The sequence below is a fragment of the Mytilus californianus genome, unplaced genomic scaffold (assembly GCF_021869535.1).
Source record: "Mytilus californianus isolate M0D057914Y unplaced genomic scaffold, xbMytCali1.0.p SCAF_5, whole genome shotgun sequence".
NCBI lineage: Eukaryota > Metazoa > Mollusca > Bivalvia > Mytilida > Mytilidae > Mytilus > Mytilus californianus.
Genome location: NW_026262701.1, coordinates 92,705,823 through 92,727,185, shown reverse-complemented (window position 1 = coordinate 92,727,185; position 21,363 = coordinate 92,705,823). Strand labels below are relative to the sequence as shown.

General features: G+C 32.8%; 1 protein-coding gene across 1 annotated transcript; it reads left to right on the top strand.

Annotated features, from left to right (window-relative positions):
• The first annotated feature begins 6,503 nt into the window (after positions 1 to 6,503).
• Positions 6,504 to 16,431, top strand: LOC127702817 (peptidase inhibitor 16-like). Its single transcript, XM_052207117.1, has 6 exons — positions 6,504 to 6,575; positions 6,903 to 7,005; positions 7,656 to 7,774; positions 14,317 to 14,426; positions 15,359 to 15,456; positions 16,319 to 16,431. Exons 1-6 carry the CDS (start codon positions 6,504 to 6,506, stop codon positions 16,429 to 16,431), a joined length of 615 nt encoding a protein of 204 aa, XP_052063077.1.
• The last annotated feature ends 4,932 nt before the right edge of the window (positions 16,432 to 21,363 follow it).

Below are 21,363 nucleotides of genomic sequence, written 5' to 3'. Positions count from 1 at the left end.
TCTTTCACATTGAAGGTAGTTTACGATATTCTCCCATTCAGGTATCTTTTACTTCCTTTTTTTGTTGTTGTTCCTTGCAGAGGTGATTTTGATGACTCGTGTATGCTGCATGATGTGGAGGAGTTTTTCTGATAAAAGATATACGATTGATTTTCAAGCTTACATGTATAACCCATAACGTGTTGGCATAGATATAGGGACTAATTCTTAGCGAATTTTACAAATGATCTCAGGTATTGAAATTGTCGAGATCAAAATAGGTGTGATTCATTACAGTAGTACCGAGTGGCAACATTGTGACCCATAAATGGAAATAAACATTGATATAACGGTAAACAAACTAAGTAAATCTTATGGATTTGTATAATATGAGCAATACAATCTTTTTTTCAGCTTACAGCTTGCATTATACGTGTAGATTTATATATTTATATTTAGCTAGGTCAAATATGTTAAATTCATTTGCAGCAATATATATAATTTCTACTTGAAGACAATTTTTGTTTTCAGTATTATTTTTTTTCCCTGTGTATCGGTCTTGCTAGATTTTTTTCCAGAGTTATTATACTTTCGTCTCTCATAAATGACTCATCGAATAAGACTTTGCATATTTTACTTGTCACAAGCAAGTTATGAAGAAACAACATATCATCCGTGAGGAGCAACATGCTTTTCCCTGTCCCACGTGTATGTTTTTTCCCATTTGTTTTGTATTGTGCTTCATATTTAGTTCACATTCTATGGTTTTGTAGACGTTTGTTTTGTGTACTTTTTTTTTCTTCATTTTTGACCATCCTGTTGTTTTTACTCCTAGTGTTTGATTTGTTTTATATATATAATATTCCGATATATAAACAGAAATTGCAGAATCTTGTTTAGATATGAAAAACCCGAAAAATCACTCCGCCAAATATAAACATAGAAAATGCACAACACCATGCCCTGCTGAAGAATGTGTGCATACTTGGCTGATTCAGGGTTTAAGGAGTTCCAGAGTAACGTGACTTGTGACGATAAACACGACGTATATATAAGATGTAGACGTTGTCAGGCGTCACACCTTTAATTTTAGAATATCATATACTAAGTGGTTCTTAAAACTCTGTTCAATGGTAATAATGAAACTAAATAAACTCAAGGCACAGTAAATGGCCTGCGTCATACATTTTTGTCCAATTGTGTATTGAATTATTACAATCATGATCGCTGAATGAAATTCCAGCAATAATTTATTTTACTGGCATGGTGTGTGTGCTAAAATATCGTTGAATGGAAATGCTGAAGTAATTTGACTATAAAATGTAATTTAAGCATGTGAAAGATATATTTCTTTCTCAAAATCTAGTCCGTAGATTTTCCATAATTTCAAGTTGAGATAGATTTAAACATATCGTTGAAAATTGCTTCATAAAATGGATAGCCAACAAAATTCGTTCTCTGAAATGAACAAGAACAAGATGCTTGTATTTGTAGTAATTTCTAAACCTTTGCGAAAGTTTTTTTAGAACGTTATAATGACTTGATTTGGCTGTTACTTAATATCTGTGTAAAAACTGATTACGGAATTGTTTCATTTGTCTTTAAATTATTTTAACCCCGTCCTTCAATCCATGTTCATGATTTCGAAAACTATCGGTTATACACATGATTCAATTTGTTTCTATGGTTTATATATCGCCCTAATATTAAGTTGGATTTTGTGCCATGTTTTGACCTTTTTTCTTTTTTCTTTACAATGATGTGTTCCTACACTCCTTTTGTGAATGTATGTAGTTTCAACAAGGAAGGAAAAAAATCACAACTTGGATTCTAATACTTTGTTCGAGGTTTAAGGGTGTTACTAGTACTATCAACTTAATTGTTCTCTTCTGACATATGTGTATTATTCTGACATATGTGTATCAGTTCTGACATGTGTATCAGTTCGGTTTGCATCACAAACAAAACATCTATAATCAAAATCAACAGGTCGATGAATTAAAGAAGAAAGGATCAAGAGTTGAGCTTAATTTAAAAGGCGATGGGATGTACAAATACATTATTAAGTCACCAACACATCTCACATATTTCAAATCTAACAATACCATGTGTACCAACATGTACAATGATCGTATAAAACTCTGTACCCATCCAGTTGTTTAGATAATAAATTACGAAAAAAACTATAACCGCATATGTAAAAGAATTGAATCCGCAATTCTTTCCGTATTTACTAACCGGTTAATTAAGTCTGTATATGCCGCTGCTCTACAATTACGGAGGGAATACGAAACAAAAACCAAGCTCATTTCTCTGATAATATACAGATATCTAACTAGTCACAACCACTTAAAATTCCCACAGAACCCGCAGAATGAGACAAATATTTCATATGAAGTGAAGAATATCCTTAAATCTTAAATAATTCGTACACATCAAAGCAATCAATAGATATAAGAAGATGTGGTATGAGTGCCAATGAGACAACTCTCCATCCAAGTCAAAATTTATAAAAGTAAACCATTATAGGTCAAAGTACGGTCTTCAAGACGGAGCCTTGGCTCACACCGAACAGCAAGCTATAAAGGGCCCCCAAAATTACTAGTGTAAAACCATTCAAACGGGAAAACCAGCAAGTAAAGTACAAGAAGTCACAAAACAAAACAAAAACAAAACAAAATCCATTTGCAGTGGCGGATCCAGAACTTTTCATAAAGGGGGGCCCGCTAACTGACCTAAGGGGGGAGGGGCGCTCCAGTCATGCTTCAGTGATTCCCTATATAATCAACCAAATTTTTCCCACGAAAGGGGGGGGGGGGCAGGCCCCCCCCCCCTGTATCCGCCTATGATTTGGCGCCAGCAAACATGTTTAACCACGCCACATTATGTATGTGCCTGTCCCAAGTCAGGAGTCTGAAACTCACTGTTTGTCGTTTGTTGCTGTATATTAAATTTGTTTTTCTTTTATTGTTTTGTACATAAGTCAGGCCGTTAGTTTTCTCGTTTGAATTGATTTAAATGGTTTGTTCGGGGCCTTTTATAGCTAACTATGCTGTTCGATGGGTTTTGCTCATGGTTGAAAGCTGCTAACTTCTACGTCATTTCGTCTCTGGTGGATAGTTGTCTCATTGGCAATCATAACACATCTTTTTTATTTTTATATGTTAAACATGAATGTTAAAAAAAACAATAGAACAGTAAATAGGATTTAAAAACTTGAATAAAAACATAATTTTTCAGATACGATTTATTTTACAGTGACCTGGTTTTTAACAAGATATCCGAATACATCATAATGCATAAGCGATAAACATTGTACAATTTTTATACAGATAAATGTTAAGCAAGGTTAAGTAATTTCCGTTGTCCTTATTTAAGTATTTGAAATCAATCATACTGGTGGTATATAACAGATATATGGGGGGAAATCAGCATATATAGACATTATGTGAAAAGGTTTATCTTTATTATATGAAACGGGTATTTTCGTTCAAAAAAAAGAATAAACGACAGACAACCAAAAGTGATTATGACTTTCTTCACTTTCTATTGAAAAATAAGATTATATATGTTAAAAAAGTATGTAAACATTTTAAAAACCAATTAACTTTAGTGAAGTTCAGTGACAGTATACAGCTTAATATGTCGCTGCTTGAGATATTAAAACTTTTTGTTAGATCACGTTAGTGTTCTTCTCGTGAGACTGGAACATTTAGAGGACGTTGTCATTTAATTAGAAAAAAACTACATAAACAAGTGTCTGGTAATTGAAGGTCATGAACGATTATAAGGTGAAAGTTCAGTAAATGAAATATTTCAATTTTCAAATATGAAAAGAAATATAAAGGATAATTATTGCTGTGCAGCAATTGTATACAACGTTATTAAAAGTTGTCGAGCAATGATTATTTGGAATGTCACATGACTCTGTGAACTATTATTTGAAACTGTCGTATAGACGGTATTTCTACGAGAGACGTCTGTCATATCAAATGTAAAATATTCATCAATATGTGTGTTACAAATCCTAGTATTATATCACACAATACAAGAAATATATATTACAGAACTATAGAGATTTCCGTATCATAGCAAATGTATTGTCGAAATAAATCTGTCATTATAGCCAAAATGAAAACGCATTTCTTTTTCAATATTAAGAATAAGCACTTATTGGAAAAAATTACTAAAATTTCAAATTATTCCTTTGGAAGTTTCTTCAACAAAAACTATATATTTCGTGTTGGTCATCTGTAAAATGTTTTGCAGAACAAAAGACGACTAATAGCTTTAACGGCACATGCTTTCCAATAAAGACGCGTGTAAATTCGGTGGCAGGTACCAGTTTTGTGGTCATCAATTGCATCATGTGGACAAAAATAAGAATGAACGTAAATTCTTGATTATTGTACTGCATTTTTAAGGGGTGGCATACCTTAGTTACCCGAAACATAACTCTTTTTTTGCATATTTGCTTGAATTAATTTTCAAAACAGCTAAATCATAAATTAATGAAATTTCTTATACTTTATTCTAATACTAGAACACACCCGCGAAATCGCGGGCATTTAGAGCATTGTTGATGTAATGTAAACTGTTGTAGGATGAATTTTTGTAAAAGATTTTATGACTGGGGTATTTCAGGAAAGTTATCAAAAGTCAAAGGTACTTGGGGACAGTACAATTTTTTGAGCCCTCCCCCTTTTTCCAAAGTCCGCAATTTTTTTGTTGTTTTCTGTTAATTTCAATTATATTAGCGTTTTTTTCTGTACACTATGAACATACATAATAACATATACTATATAAATACAGTTTATTTGGTATTTATTATCAATCCCTGGAATTAAACTTGGAATTGATAGCAAATAGCAAATACAATGTATTTATACAGTATACATGTATGTTTGTTCATAGTATACAGAAAAACGCGAAAATAATTGTCCTGTCCCCTTGTACCTATGAAAATAATGTGTAAGTTTAAGTCCTAAACGGAAGACTTATCTATGACTTAAAAGTCAGTCCGAGGACGGAAACAATATCCGGACGTCTTTGTTTTCGTTTTTTCTCACAAAAAAAACCCCAAACGAAATATTTATAAGCGAGGATGACAAATGCGACTATGCATGGTACCTATAGGACATAAAAGCATGATGATTGATTTAATGTAGAAGGAAGAGAAGCGACACACAAAATGAGGTCTTCTCATTTAATTGTATAGATAAATGATTTCTGCCACCTTACCATAACTTATTTCTCTTCGTCATTTGTTCATGCTGGCTTTATAAAGACCAGCGGCTCATTTCACCAAAAATCTTACGAGTAGAAATACTCGTAAGTCATCAAATTTCAGTATAGCTTACGATCAGATTTAGTCGTAAGATTTTGTGTGAAAAGAGCCCCTAACCTTTACAATTTCTTTTCGGTATTTCTAAAAAATGTTTTGATTAACTTATAAAGAAGAGGAGAAGTCAGGTCAATGAGATGGGACCAAACTACATAATACAATCATCTATAGTCTTAATTGATAATAACATTAACGATAACAATTTTGCCTCGTTTTCATATTGATAAGTTGAATAACAAAAAAACTTTGAAAAACAAACCGCATATAAAACGACCACAACATAGATATAGGTACACCAATACTATTCAAAATCCTCGTAGTTATACTTTAAATTGATAAAAAACGTGTGTAAATTTACTATTGCGATTGTTAAGCAATACACAAAAATGCGAGATTAATAATTTCAATATCAGAAAATGCTGCATACAAAAAAATGCTATTCAAATTTGAAATGCGAGTTTTTTATTTTTTGGATACCTATCCCATCACAATTTTTGCTGCACTTCCAAGCAGATTTAACACAAAAACATCGTTATAGAGAGTGCAGAAAATTATTATTAATTATTATGTTAATTGATATAAACTAAATATAAGCACGTTCAAATCGAAACAACTGAGAATAGTATACTTTCATGCTAATAAGTAGCCAACGGAAATCATCACCGAGGAAAGAAAAATAACAATAGGGAAAGCAATGTGTTTTTATTTAATATTTGATATGAAGTTTATATTGATAAATTGTAATACCAGATTGCTATAAGTTTTAGGCTTATGGGAATAATTAGGTAAAGGACGAGCATGACAATGAATTAATCGTTAATATCGTAAAACATAACAATGTACAACAATATTATAGAAACACTTCAAAACACCCTTAAAGTTTTCTGATTGCGGCCATTTTTTATTATCATCCGTTAGATGTACAACCTTGATAAATATTAATAATTTTCCAGTGCGTAAACATTTTTTTAATAAAATGAAAACATTAATCACCTGGAGTCTGTAACATCGGATCCATGGGATTTCTAATTAAACTCTCACCAGGGTATCTTGTAGGGTATAAAAACCGCAGCATGTCAATCTGCCGACAAAATTACAACAAAATTAAAGGATGTTTCACCATTCCTGTACGTTAATACTCCTTAGTTTTGTTTGCGCAGTGACATGTATGAAGTACAAAATGCTAAAGCTTCACAATGAATGCAGAAGTAAAACGGCTAAAGAAGATCGGGCTGCTGATATGATGAAAATGGTAAGAATGACTGTTTTTTTTTTATTGAGATCTCATAACAATTTCAACTCTCGAAAAATTGCATTTTTTGGGGCTAAAAAGCTATTTTCCAATCTTTTTATAGTGGAGTTTAGCTGTTCTCCGATGTTCTATTTTGACAGTTTCTAGTTTTGCGCTTCTCATATGTTTACATATCAAGGCTTTGAACCAAGTGCACTTAAATAATGGTTTCTGGATTTGTATGAAATAAATATATTCATTTGAATTAAATCTTCAGATTATTCTGAATCGTTGAGGATTTTAATGTCAAGTTATCTTTTGAAATACATGATTTTTTGTTATTCTCAGAGATGGGATTACACTGCAGCCAATGTTGCTCAAAAATGGGCAGATCAATGCAAATGGCAACACAGTAGTAGTAAATATGGAGAAAATCTATTCATTTCTTCAGGTAAGCTTACCAAGAACCGGTCAATCATACATGCTTTATATTTAGCAATGATAATATTTGATAAAAAGTATTCATTTTACGTGCTTTCCTAACTGTATTTCAAAGTATTTAAAATGATACCTTTCTGTAGTTAACTTAGCTTAGTTGTTATAACAAGTTAGCTAAGTCGTTATAACGACTTAAAAATAAAACTCTACCCTGACACTAACAGGCTTCCGTACCTTTCAGACTTCCGTCAATATAAATCATTCAGTTTTATCCAAATAAGTAATTCTTCCTTTTTCGTTTATAGTATCTTTAAAGGTAATGGAATTGACATATCAATCAGTACGGATTCTTACAATGCCTTTTTAAAGTGGCGTTGATAAGAAACTATTAACTTTTCGTATGTTTTTGTCATAAAGATCTGCCCATTTTGTTTATTGAATGCAAGTTTGTCCATAGATTGCAATGCAAACTGTGCAAATAAGCCGGATAATTGTCGATCAATATAATCCGACTCAAAAATAAACATTACTAAGACATGGTAAATATATGCTCTTGTTACAAAATCTCTTTTGATTTTACACAAAAGTATGAAAGCTCTATGAAAAACATTCATAGGGAAAAGCGAGAATCAGAAAATAAAATTTTGATCCATTTTATTTCAGCACAAGACATCTATAAGGTGATTGGCCAGGCTGTTAATTCTTGGTACAACGAAAAAAAATATTATAATTACAACCATTGCTCTTCTGATTGCATTAAGAAATGTGGTCACTTTACACAGGTAATAAATACAAAGATGTTGATAGTGTGAAGAAAATTTGTATAGTATACGAGAAACTCTCCTTGTTTAAAAAAAATGTTGCGGATGAAGGATGGCGTAGGGCGTACGCCCCATTTTAATTGCCATTACTTCAAATTAATATATATATATATGCAAGTGTTATAATATAATATCAGCAACCAACAAAATCTGTTCACGGATTATTTTTCGAAACAATATTATAGGAAAGTTTATGTATATTTCAAACTGTATAAGAACTGAACATTAGAAAATAATTACATTAAATGTATTTTTCATTATTATACGTTATTTTGATTGGCTAACAGCAATCTCGCGTCATTCTTCATTTCAAAATGAATTGCATAAATTGAAACATACATGATGACACACGTTTCCACAATATAATGCACAGGTAAATAAAAGAAAAACTTGATAGTAATCGTCTTTTCATGATCATAGCGAAAAAATGTAATTATAAGTATTGAATGCTTCTTTTAGTAATTTCATACGGTTGTAAAAGCGTTGACCGTGCGTACATTTTTAGAATAAAGCGCTTCCGCGCTTCATACAAAATGTACTTCGGTCAACGCTTTTACACCCCAATGAATTTACAAAAAGAAGCATTCAATTCTTAAATGAAAATAACACTTCATGAAGTTCGTACGTCTGAAGCGCTTTTCTGGTTAACATTGAAAGCTAGGGAAGTATGAATACGTAGAAAGGTCCGTGTAACACTTATCAATTCAAAATTTCAAAAAGTTTTCAAATTTTAGTATTTTGGATTTTTGACCAAAGTTTTAAAATATCAAAATTCCAAATTTTTTTTTTTTTTTTAAATTTTGAAAATTTCACCAAAATTTTATATATAATAATTAAAATTTTAAAATTATAAACTTCGTTTTAAAACGTAATTGTTAAGATATTTAAGCAAACTTTAAAAATACTAAAATGAACGTACAGTTTTGATCATTTCGCTTTTTGAAAGTTTTTTGAAACAATATTTTCTGAAAAACTAAATATAATAAAAATAATAAAACAAGAGGCTAACTTGTGACCTACCGAATTACTTGTAATAACATGAGCAACTCAACGGGTGCCACATGTGGAGCAGGATCTGCTTACCCTTCCGGAGCATTTGAGATCAATCCCAGTTTTTTGGTGGGGTTCATGTTGCTCAGTCTTTAGTTTTATATGTTGTGTTTTGTGTACTACTGTTTGTCTATTGGTCTTTTTCATTTTTAGTCATGGCATTGTCTGCTTATTTTCGACATATGAGTTTGAATGTCCACCTGTTATTTTTCGCCCCTCTTTTGTTTGATCTATAGGGTGAAAAAGAGAAATTGTTTCTTTAAGTCTAAAAAAATAATTAATGAGACCTGATTTTGACACACTTTGATTCTCTAACTTAAAGGACAATATGCAGAAATTACTTGTCGACTTTGTGATAACTGCTATTTTTTAAATAGTGAATATTCGATTTTTGAAATAAGGGATAGTTCCGTATTTGTTATTTGCACTTTTTTAAGTTATCGTGCGACAATCAACTTTGAGCAAAATACAAGTATGCAGCCACGTCCAGTCAGAATGGAGCGTGTAGAGAGAGTGCCTTATCCATGAATATCTCCACAAAAGAGGCGTGGTTTGTGAAACATCTGTATTTACAAAGTGCAACCTTATATATTCCCATGCAGTCGCAAAATATATTTCAATATCGATCAAATTTAACCTTTTTCGATTTAATGCTAATTTTCTGTACTGAAAATATTTTACAATAACCTTGCAGTATTACTATATTTAAGAAATCTCTGGTTGCCTTTTAAAACGGTCTTTAGCACCGATCGAGTACAGGGGATTCATAATCTTTTCAATTCAATCTCATGCTAACTTTGTACTTATTGTCAATAATACAATGATTGGTACATACTACAGAGGCGAACTCATGAGTTTTAAAAATAGGGATAAGAAAACTTAGGAATAGCAGTGAAAAATATAACATAATAACAAAGTTTCTACTAAAAGAGAACTCCCCGCAATAAATTAGATTACAGTAACAATACCTTAATCTGCCCATGTACTATTTCCCGTTGACAATAACATTTGAAGTGAATGGAATATCCAATAAAAATTCAAACAACACTTGACTACATACGTCCGAAGCGCTTTTCTGTATTTACCTACATCCGGAACGCTCAAAGCTGAATATTTGAGAGCCAAGTAAATTTAAGAACCGAAACAATTGAAGAGGTGTATGGCCAAAAGGGACATTAAGAATAGAAAAATCCATCTAAGAGAAACTTTGCCCGATTGAGTTGAAACCTGAGTTTCTTTATACTTTATATATAAACGGCCTATTTTAAATGATTGATGGTTAGTTGCCAGTGGCAAATATTTCATGCATGTTCAGGACTATAACAAATTAACAATTAATACAATAGGTAGGTCATGTAATGGAGTCCATTCAGGATGAAGGTCGGCAAATTTAGATCGCTACTCGAAAATAAGGATAAATTAAATAGGGACAAATTTTGCAATCAACGACCCACTCAAAGAATTGATGTAACGGTGGCACTCTCTCTACACGCCCCATTCTGACTGGACGTGGCTGCGTTCTTGTATTTTGCTCAAAGTTGATTGTCGCATGATAACTTACAAGAGTGCAAATAACAAATACGGAACTATCCCTTATTTCAAAAATCGAATATCCCGTTTCCTTTTATTCGCTATTTAAAAATAGGGGTAATCACAAAGCCGACAAGTGATTTCTGCATATTGTTCATTTAGTTAGAGAATCAAAGTGTGTCAAAATCAGGTCTTACTAATTATTTTTTAGACTTAAAGAACCATAAATTTCTCCTCTTCACCCTGTAGATCAAACAAAAAAGGAGCGAAAGATAACAGATGGACATTCAAACTCATAAGTCGAAAATAAACAGACAACGCCATGGCTGGAAAAGAAAAAAGACCAATAGACAAACAATAGTACACAAAACACAACATAGAAAACTAAAGACTGAGCAACACGAACCCCACCAAAAACTGGGGGTGATCTCAGGTGCTCCGGAAGGGTGAGCAGATCCTGCTCCACATGTGGCACCCGTCGAGTTGCTCATGTTATTACAAACCCGGTAACGAGTAATTTGGTAGGTCACAAGTTAGCCTCTTGTTTTATAATTTTTATTATATTTAGTTTTTCAGAAAATATTGTTTTCGTATTGATTTGTTTTGGTAAATTTCATTTCGTTTCCTTCCAATCTTATTCCGTTTCGCACTTGTAACAGGTATCCACTTTTTATTCCTTTCCCTCCGAGTTTCTTATATTTTAATCAAAAATCAAAAAATTCAAACTTTCAAAGAGCGAAATGATCAAAACTGAACGTTCAGTTTAGTATTTTTAAAGTTTGCTTAAATATCTAAACAATTAAGTTTTAAAACGAAGTTTATAATTTTAAAATTTTAATTATTTGGTGAAATTTAAAAAAATTTAAAAAAAATAAAAAATTTGGAATTTTGATATTATAAAACTTCTATCAAAAATCAAAAAAACTAAAATTTGAAAACTTTTTGAAATTTTTAATTGATAAGTGTTACACGGACCGTATAAACATTAGGAGCAATATGACCAAAATTGGGAGTTGGAATTCTAGTTTTTTGAATAATTTCTTAACTTTTCAACGGGCAGTCTTAAAATATTAGGTTAGTAACTTTGGATAAATGCCTTTGTTCTGGACACGGCCGGCATTTTGAAATCATTTTTTCAATAGATTAGGTAGTTCAATTTAAACTGTTAGAAATAGCGTGTAGTGCTAGATCTCAGGCATCACAATATAACCGCAAAGCATTACTTTTATTTAAGGAAACTGTGAAATTGATGTATTAGTGGACGTGGGGCTGCCAATTTTACAATAGATATAACGGGCTGACGACGAGAAAAAGAATGCCATATAACAATTGATCAGGGGCGTAATTTAATATAAATTTAAACTATCAGGATCAACATTTTTAGAAAGAATTATGTCCGAACATCAGAAAGATAGAAAACGGGTGGGATTTAAAGTTTATTGACGGGCCTATGCAATTTTTATGAGACGACTTGACTAAAGATGGCGGATTACCACGTCATCAAAGTCATGTGATGTCTTAATTGGATATGTCAAGTCAGGAGTCTGTAATTCATTGTTTGTGGAAGATTGTTTTATGCAATGTGTGCTTTTGATTATTGTTATAGCATTTACCAGACCGATAATTTTCTCTTTTGAATGGTTTCATATTTTGTTATTGATATTACTTACTATACGATACGGGTTTTGCTCAATGTTGAAACCCGTAAGGCTTACCATCTCTGTTGAATAGTTGTATCATTGACAATCATACCACATCTCCTTACTTTTATAAACGTGTCGATATGTTTGTTTGTATTTTATCTCCTCTAAACATTTGTTTTAAATCGTGTGTCATAATATACAGTGAATAGAGAGAAAAAAATCAAGTAATGATTATCAACCTAGTACACGTATTTTACTCTGAAGCTCTAAATCTTGGTATAGACTGAGTGACATGCATTTTGACTATTATATTTAGAGAAATGTATTCTACACTTAAAATCAGTAGCTTCCTACGGAAGCCAGTTAGTGTCATGGTGGAGTTTTATTTTTAAGTCGTTATAACGACTTAGCTTATCTAACTCGTTATAACAGCTTAGCTAACTTGTTTTAACGACTTAGCTAAGTCGTTTAAACAACTTAGCTAACTCGTTTTCTCACTAGAATATTTTTTTGATAATCCCTGCATATTACGACAAAGGAATATCTCCCCTTTTACAGTTGACCTTGCCTTTTGAAATTTTGAAATTAAACATAATCATCTATATGAGGGTCTGGGTGGGGGCGTCTTTAATTTCTGTAGGACATTTTTCATTATTTTTTTTAAATTGCTCTTTATTCTGTAAACTTCTTATGAACATGATTTTACCATTTAATTTTTCTGTAATTAGATTATTTCTATATTCTTTACATCGTTCATTTCTGTAATCAGTAATGTATTGCCCAATTTTTTTTATTTTCCACAATTATTATTTACACTTTGGACCCCATTATTCACTGTTCATTATTTATAGGCCATTATTCTCTATTCTGTAAAACCCATCCAGATCTTCCTATACAGTTATGTGTCATAAGCAAATATCAAACATGAATATATTATCAGATTATTACATGGCATTTTTCATATCAGATGCATTATCAGCCCAAGGTTCAATATCAGCCCAAGAGTTGAAGGCTCGAGGGCTGATAATACATCTGATATGAAAAATGACATGTTATGATTTTTTTATCATATGCTTCAACAATGGAGAAAAAAAACCAGTTTAATTTATTTATCCTTTTAAGTGGTTCTCAAGTAGAAGTTAAAAAAGTGAAAAGTTTACGGACGACGGACGCCAAATGTAATACATCCGATATGAAATCTTTCTATCATATGCCTCAACAGAGGAGAAAAACAACAGTATAATATTATAAGTTATCTACGTTCATATCCGTAGATATGGATATTTTAACACCCTGAAGTATCCAAGTACACCCTGAGGCGCAGTTACATCATTAACAGTGTGACGTCAACGTGGGTCATTTGCATAGCTAGCAGGTCAGTAGTACCATTCATTGACAATGTGGCTGCATAGTGATGCATTTACTAAAATGAGTGCAAATAATCGATATAATAAGATAAAACCGTTAGTGGATCAAATATTTAATTACAGACATCATGGATAATCTACAGAATTCGATATTTCACAAGGAACAACCATGGAACTAAGGAAAACGCGCGTGATGTTCCCCGTTGTAATGGGTAGCAACGTCCGGGTATATGGGTTAGCAACACCCAGGGGCTATGGGTTTTGTAACGACGTGCGTTAACCAATCAAAATCCTAGAAATATACTAGGCAGGGGATAAATTTTTATATAGACGATAAAAAAAAATCAACAAAACACAATGGACACTGTTTGGAAAAGTCAACATTTGTAAAGTAACTTGCTAAATCATGCTGGAAACTTTAAAAAATGCATTTATTGTATCAAATGTTTTGCATTTTACATAATATATTTTCCTGTTTCCTAATATTTGTTTTGTACCCTACTTAGTTTTGTTTTTCACTGTAAACGTACCATTGAGGTGTGTTTTCCGGAATTTGCCGAGTAACGTCGGAATGCCATGCGATAACGTTACGGAAAGGCATGCGATGTTGATAAATTTTTCATATCAGCCCGCTAAGCACCATTTCGGAAAATATGGAATTCACGTAAATTAAATGCTATAATCATCATGTAAAAATCATAAGTTATTTACTCTAAGTATATGATAAAAAAATGAAAAGTTCGGCTCTTGGGCTAATATTGGACCTTGGGCTGATAATACATCTGATATGAAAAATGCCATGTAATAATCTGATATTATCTACTTTCTGAAATCAACTTCATTTTTTCTATATATGACGCTTCTTTGATTTGAAGCAAAGTATGAAATATATTCTTTGTATAATACATTGCAGGTTGTTTGGGCCAAATCATCTCGATTAGGATGTGGAATACGAAAATGTAATAAAGTGATTGGCACCAGCTTCACAAACTCATATTTTGTAGTATGTAACTACTCTCCAGCGTAAGTACATATAGACCAAGTTATTACGCAATGTCGCCTGCAAATTCTTATACTAATTTTCATAGATTGCATCGTTTATACATAAGAATTTATTGTACTAATTTCTATTGCGAATATTTGACGACCGAAAATTCCTAATAAAGATGATGATTAGCGACTGTTAACGTCCATCGCAAAATTCATTGCATAGTCAGAAAGAGAACACGTTAATGCGATTTGAATATTAACCTTGGTTTTTACTAAACCGACACTGATTTCTGATGTGCTAGTTCACAAGGTAAAATTACACATGAAGACATGTCACCCTACCGGGACCCACTATTCTGACTCCGAGCCGACCAGTATTTGCTCGAACTCCTTGATGTCACGTGCTTAGCGGAGAAGCAGCAAATAACAATTTCAGAAGTCTTCGGTTTGACACGACCGGCGTTCGAATCTGGACCGGTAAAAATTAAGAGTGTAACACTAAAATGTACATGATTTAATATTTGTGTACGTATGTTTTTATGGGGGAACTGAAGAGTGGAGTTTTATGTAAAAAATTATTTTAAAAATCAAACCGTCAATATTTATAAGTGGTGTTATCTTTAAGTTATATACACACGTTTCGAAGTCAAATTAAAAAATTAAACAACACAACTTTTAGGTATTACTTACTACAACTGCTGTGATTCCTTCATTCCTTCTTTATCATTCATTTAATTATTACTATCAATTAGCATATCTCAAATTAACTTGTCGTTTAAGGGAAATGGGGGAAAGAGATGCCTCAGAAAAAGTCAAATATAATAAATTTTTATATTTCAAAATGTGGAAAGATATTTAATTAAACACTATTGATTCAAATGGATGAAACTTATTTCTAAATACTATTTCAAATTCAAAAAGTGGTTATTAAAATATTTTTTTATCAAAAATATTTTTTCTTTCAGTGGGAACATGGTGAAGGACAAGATTCTCGGGAAACCTTATACAAAGGGTGAACCTTGTTCCGAATGTCCTGGTTACTGCACCTCAGAATCACTTTGTAGTAAGTCATGAATGAAATATATTTTATATCGGACAAACTGTTTAGGATCACATACTAATATAACAACACTTTAAATCAGTCTTAGTATGTTTGACTAAAATACCATAACAGCTGGAGTGAAAATAGTTTTATTTTGGGAAATAATTTGTAATGATTTTTTCTATATGAAATAAATTGGTGTGGTATGATTGCCTATGAGACAACTCTCCACCAGAGACTACACGACGTAGAAGGATAGCAACCACAGAACACCACACGGCCTTTAACAATGAGCAAAACCCATATGCGTACCATATACTGATCTCATTCTTATACATGTATGTCGTAAAGGCAATACGATAATAATGAATATTCATTTCGAGTTCAAAGAAACCGATTTATAAATTGGAATAAGTACATAAAAAATAGTTTAACAAGAAGAATATTTATATTGCTAAAACCTTTTACGTACGTAAATGCGAATGTCTCACTGCCTTTCCTTAATTTTCAAGGAAGCTAAGTAGAAAATAACCCGAATAATGTCAGTCTTTATATTCTGTCAAACTACGACTGATCTCCGATTGCTACATTAAAAGTTAGGCTTAAGGCCACTAAAGGGCGCATAATGATTCGAGTTAAGTAGAAGACACACTTGAATGGTGATTCCACAAGTACCTACGCATATAAATAGTGCAGTAAGTTTCTTCATGTGCACGGCACAATATTTACAGACATAGGTACTGTGTGTTGTAAAAGAGCCCAAGAATACACCGCTATAAAAATCAGAATGTTTAAATGAACTATACATGACGGGAGATCTGTTACTTGTAGCGTAATTCCGTAGGATCAGGTAACAATTTAATGCTGATAACTTTTTTTTTAGGAAAAATCTCAACAAAAAGGACGCTGTATGACTTTCTGTCAAGAACTGCGGATACAGAAAGTGACTGGAATGAAGAAAAAGACGAGGATTTTGGAGTTCAATACAAAGACTAACTCTAATTTTGATTTGTTGTAAAATTTTTATAATGTGTTTTAAGTATCCTTGATTTTGATATGAAAAATATATCTATGCAAATTCTTATTATTTTTATTATATTTGATTATATATATTTGTAAAAAAAAAATGAAATATGTTTTTAATTTCTACTTAAGCCTGGTAAAGGACATAAACAAAATGATGTTTAGTGAAAGAAAAACTGTTCATCACAGAAAAAAATATATCCCATACTGTTTTTGTAACTTCTACAACAAAATATCTGATCTGGAAGTTACTAACTTGGATATAATAGACCATTTAGGCTCAATGCATTGGGCAAGCAGAAAAAACGAATCGAATGAATAAGTATGAATCATTTGAAGTTAGTGTAGTCTGTTCAAAATTCATGATGCCGTTATATGGGAGTGAAACTAATAGGATCGTTTCAACTATAAAAAATCACCAGGAGCCTCGTCAGGAGATGCATTTTTAACCCGTTATTCGAATCCAGCATCAAACACGTTACATTGTAAATGAATAATGAACTAGCTGTCAGTAACTGTGAGTACTCTCATATCTGTACTTAGTATCATTTTTGTTTTTAGGGATGAGGGATGGATAAATACCCTGCCACGTCCGGTCTGTGTTTATGTTTGATGTTTTTCTGCTTTGTATCGATCTGATGAGTTAAATGAGTTAAACCTTTTTCAACTGATTTTTATAGTTTGTTCTTATGTTGTGCTGTTACACCACTGTCCCATGTAAGGGGGGGGGGGGGGGGGGGGGGTTAAGTGCTCTCAAACATGTTTAACCCCGCCACATTCTTTATGTGCCTGTCCCAAGTCAGGAGCCTGTAGTTCAGTGGTTGTCGTTAGTTCATGTCTGTCGTATTTGTTTTTCGTAAATTGTTTTGTTATAAATTAGGTCGTTAGTTTTTTCAATTGAATTGTTTCATATTTTTCATGTCGGGGTCTTTTATAGCTGAATATACGGTATGGATTTTTCTCATTGTTGAAGGCCGTACGGTTGCCTATAATTGCTTACATGCATCCACTTTATTTGACCTTTGGTGGATAGTTGTCTCAATGGCAATCATATCTCATCTACCTATTTTTATATAGAATGTATGCTTTTGATGGATAAAATCTATCATACTGACTCCAAGGTATCGTTGTAGCGTAAAAGTTGTGGGGTCCATCCTTAGCCGCGGATGAAATCTCTCTTTTTAGTATGCATCTTTTTAGGGTAAGAGCAAAATTCGGCTGACTTGTTAGAACAATTTGTCCAGATAGGTTGACTTGTCTGCCAGCAAATTTGTCTAAGAATGTTATATCTATTTAAGCAATCAATATGCCAATCTTATATATTGATTATAGCTGAAGTTGTAACTCCCAAGGGTAAGGTGGACTATATACACTTTTATCTCTTCGGTCAGGCTGTTTTTGGTTTCTATGCTCTACGTGATTTTTTAATTGGTTTACCAAATGTTAGGTCTCGAGCGTAGCTGATGAAACTTATTTGGATCTGAATATTATAATATCTCATAGAAATCCTCATACCAAATTGATGACAATAAGAGTAATTTTTTGAAATTATAATTTTCCTTTTCTTAAATGTTATTTTCCGTTGACTTCTTTCTATCGTGTACTCAGTTGGTTTGTTTTACAAGAATTTGCAGTCACGTCTTATATTTCTCTTTCACGAGCTTGCATCACAAAAAAGTTAAGAGGCTACCAAGTAAGCAACTAAAACCATAGGTCAAATAAAGAAAAAAGACAATACCATCATTGTCAAAAGACAAATGCTGAACAGACAAATAACAGTCCAGTAAACAATATATAGTAAAACTGTTTAGGTTAATAGACTAATTGATACAGTTTAAAATCATTGATCGGCGCTGGGTAGACTTATTTGTAAATCAAGATGTTTGATACTTTTCTTGGAAACGTGTATTACTTTTAGTGAGCTCATACAATGTACATTATCAAACTCTCGCGGGATTCCAACGGGAACCAGCTGTATTCGTTGAAAAGGTAGATTACACGCAGGACTTCTCAAAGTGAATGGATTGAATCTATCCTTCTCATTTTGCTCTACGTTTCAACATATTAAAGTTGAAGTCTGTCCTCACCTGTGTGGATCTGATATATATCTCATTAAACTTCAGCTAAAGGAAACGACATATAATGTATGATCTACTTTACATGATGACTTTAAAAATGACAGTTTTGTACTTAATTTTACGACAAAAGAGATTATCTTAAACTTTCCATTTCTCTGTAGCGACATTCCAGTAGTGCCTGCATATGGTGTATATCATCTCCCAGTTTGTTCGACATTCCAGGGCTTCCCTTTCCTATGATTTTGTATCATATATTGATAGATGATTGTGCTAACAATGAATGTGTTTCCTAAATGGTTTTCTTAAAGTATTCTCTTCGAAATTTTACAGACAACATCATGATTTGATTGACTCTTTTTATATCTGTGTCGCAGATGACTACGGATATATTTCACTTGTCGTAACGATAATACCGTTCTCTTTTCCTTTTCCACGGGTGCCACTAGTGGAGCAGGAACTATTTGCCATTGTAGAGCACCTATGTTTACTCCAGATCGTGTTGCTCAATCTTTGTATAGTGTTTTGTGGAGTGTCGTTTGTGTGTTCGATCTACTGACTAGGATTTCCAGATCTGACAAAGGTCGGTGATTCTCTCCGGGTACCCCGGTTTCTTCCACAAATAAAAACTGGCCACAATGATATAGCAAAGAATGCTGATTTGTCTCCCTTTGATATTTGATGAAATGAAGATTTTAGTATGTTACATGTTGGCGTAAATAACCAACAATTAGTCGATAGTCATGTGTTTCTTTCTCTAACGATTTTGTATCTCCCTTTTGCAATCTTCGTTTCTTTTTTATAGTCATGATGTGATTACTTTCTGTATTGGAAATCTGCACATATTTACTTTGGAAGTTTGGGTTTTGCACAAGGTCGTGTTTTTTTTTCACTATCATAATTTTTCTGTGTTAAATCTATTCCTAAGTAAAGATATCAACTCTAGAATGTAGGGCTGTATGGTTTTATATAAGCAGATTAAGTTCTTTGAGCTTGCTCAACGTTTTTTTTAAAGTAATTTATGGTAATTAAATATGCGTTTGTACGTATTTAAAAACATATAGCAAGAATATGAAATTAGGAGATCTGAAATGCTTGTCAGTGAGACAACTTTCCATTATAGTACAAATGACGTGGATTTAAGACATACAGAATGTTGTTTGACCGAGCGCTGTATGCTTGAAAATAAAAATGTCTTCAACTGATAAGACAACTATGTAATCTGTAATAGTTATACACCGAGGGATAGGTGTGTCTGGATAAGAAACCCCGTCGGCCGGAGGCCGGAGGGGTTTCTTATCCAGACACGCCGTATCCCGAGGTGTATAACTAACTTACACCCCATTCTAAACCCTATATTTGTTAACATTGATTATTTAATGAAAAAAAAAACGATAGCATATTAATTGACAATATCAAACCATGATTTATAAGAATTATTTTTTTATTACATGAAACCCCACTAGTAACCTTTCTTTGGTTATCTTCGTTCAAACTTTGACAAGTGAGTATATTTTACAAATGTCAAGTTGTTTTGCATATTCCCGTTAAATCTTTGTGCTAATATGGATCAGCAGGTCAAGGTTGACTGTTTCGTGTATTCTTGTTACAAACAAAAAATACATCATGCTCCTGGTGTACAGTTGTCAATATGGACGGGTATAAGACGGACGACATTTTGTGGCAAGCGTTGGATTTGGTAGAAGAGACTAAAGATAAAGGCAATATTATAACCCAAAGTACTTACCTGTATCAGCTTAATAAAGGTAATCATAACTGTATTTTATATTTTACGATTTTATCAAAAACAAAAGCCCCCTCTCCCTCTTCTCGAGAATAAACAAACATTCATATTCGAACATTCTAAGGGATAGGTGTGTCTGCATTAGAAACTCGACTACCAGACACGCTCAACATACAATATTTAATATTGAGGAACTCCCATTTTTGGGAGGCAATTAGGGGCTGATCCAGCCGGGGGTTCCCAACTCAAGAGAAAAAGGGGGGTCCAACCATTCAAATGCATTGATCTTTTAAATAAAAGTCGGGTCCAACCCGCGGAACCCCAAACCCCGGATCGGCCACTTGGTAACCGGGGGGGGGGGATGGGTCCGGGAGTTAGAATCCCCATTTTCTTTAAAGATCTGCTGTTGTCTGTTCTATGGTCGGGCTGTTGTCTCTTTGACACATTCCCCATTTCCATTCTCAATTTTATTTAGAATAGAGACATATGAGAGCAAAATAGTATTTAAAGGATTATTTTTGTATTCCATATAGATGCTTATTGGAATTTCCTAAAATGTGTTTTTTTTTAATAGCATGAAACAATTTGTGGTGAACACTATTAGTAATTTCTTATATTCATGCTATTTAAAAAATAATCAATTTCTATTGTTACGAATAACAATGGACTTTGTTTGCGGGATGTAGAAGCAGGGGTCTCCAGAAACCCTGCTCGTCACACCCTGTGGTCAAAATCCATTGTTATTCGTAACAATAGATCTATTCAATTTACACTTGTTTCAGAAATAGAAACTATGAAGTATAACAATAGAACTGGGGTGTAAATGCAGGTCCATGTCCACATCTGGCAAAAAGTGCAGAATAAAGGACAAACAAAATAAAGAATAGAGAAAATTGGCCAAAAAAATTAGAATAGAGAATAACGGGGTACTGAAATAAAAAGAATAGAGAATAAAACAACAGAAAAATGATCAGAAAGTTCAAGAATGAATAAAGGTCCCCCCCGAGGGAAAACAAGACCGTCATATCTGCCTTCAGATTTGGATTTTTTATTTTTAGTGGTTTTATCGATATGATGGATTCTACG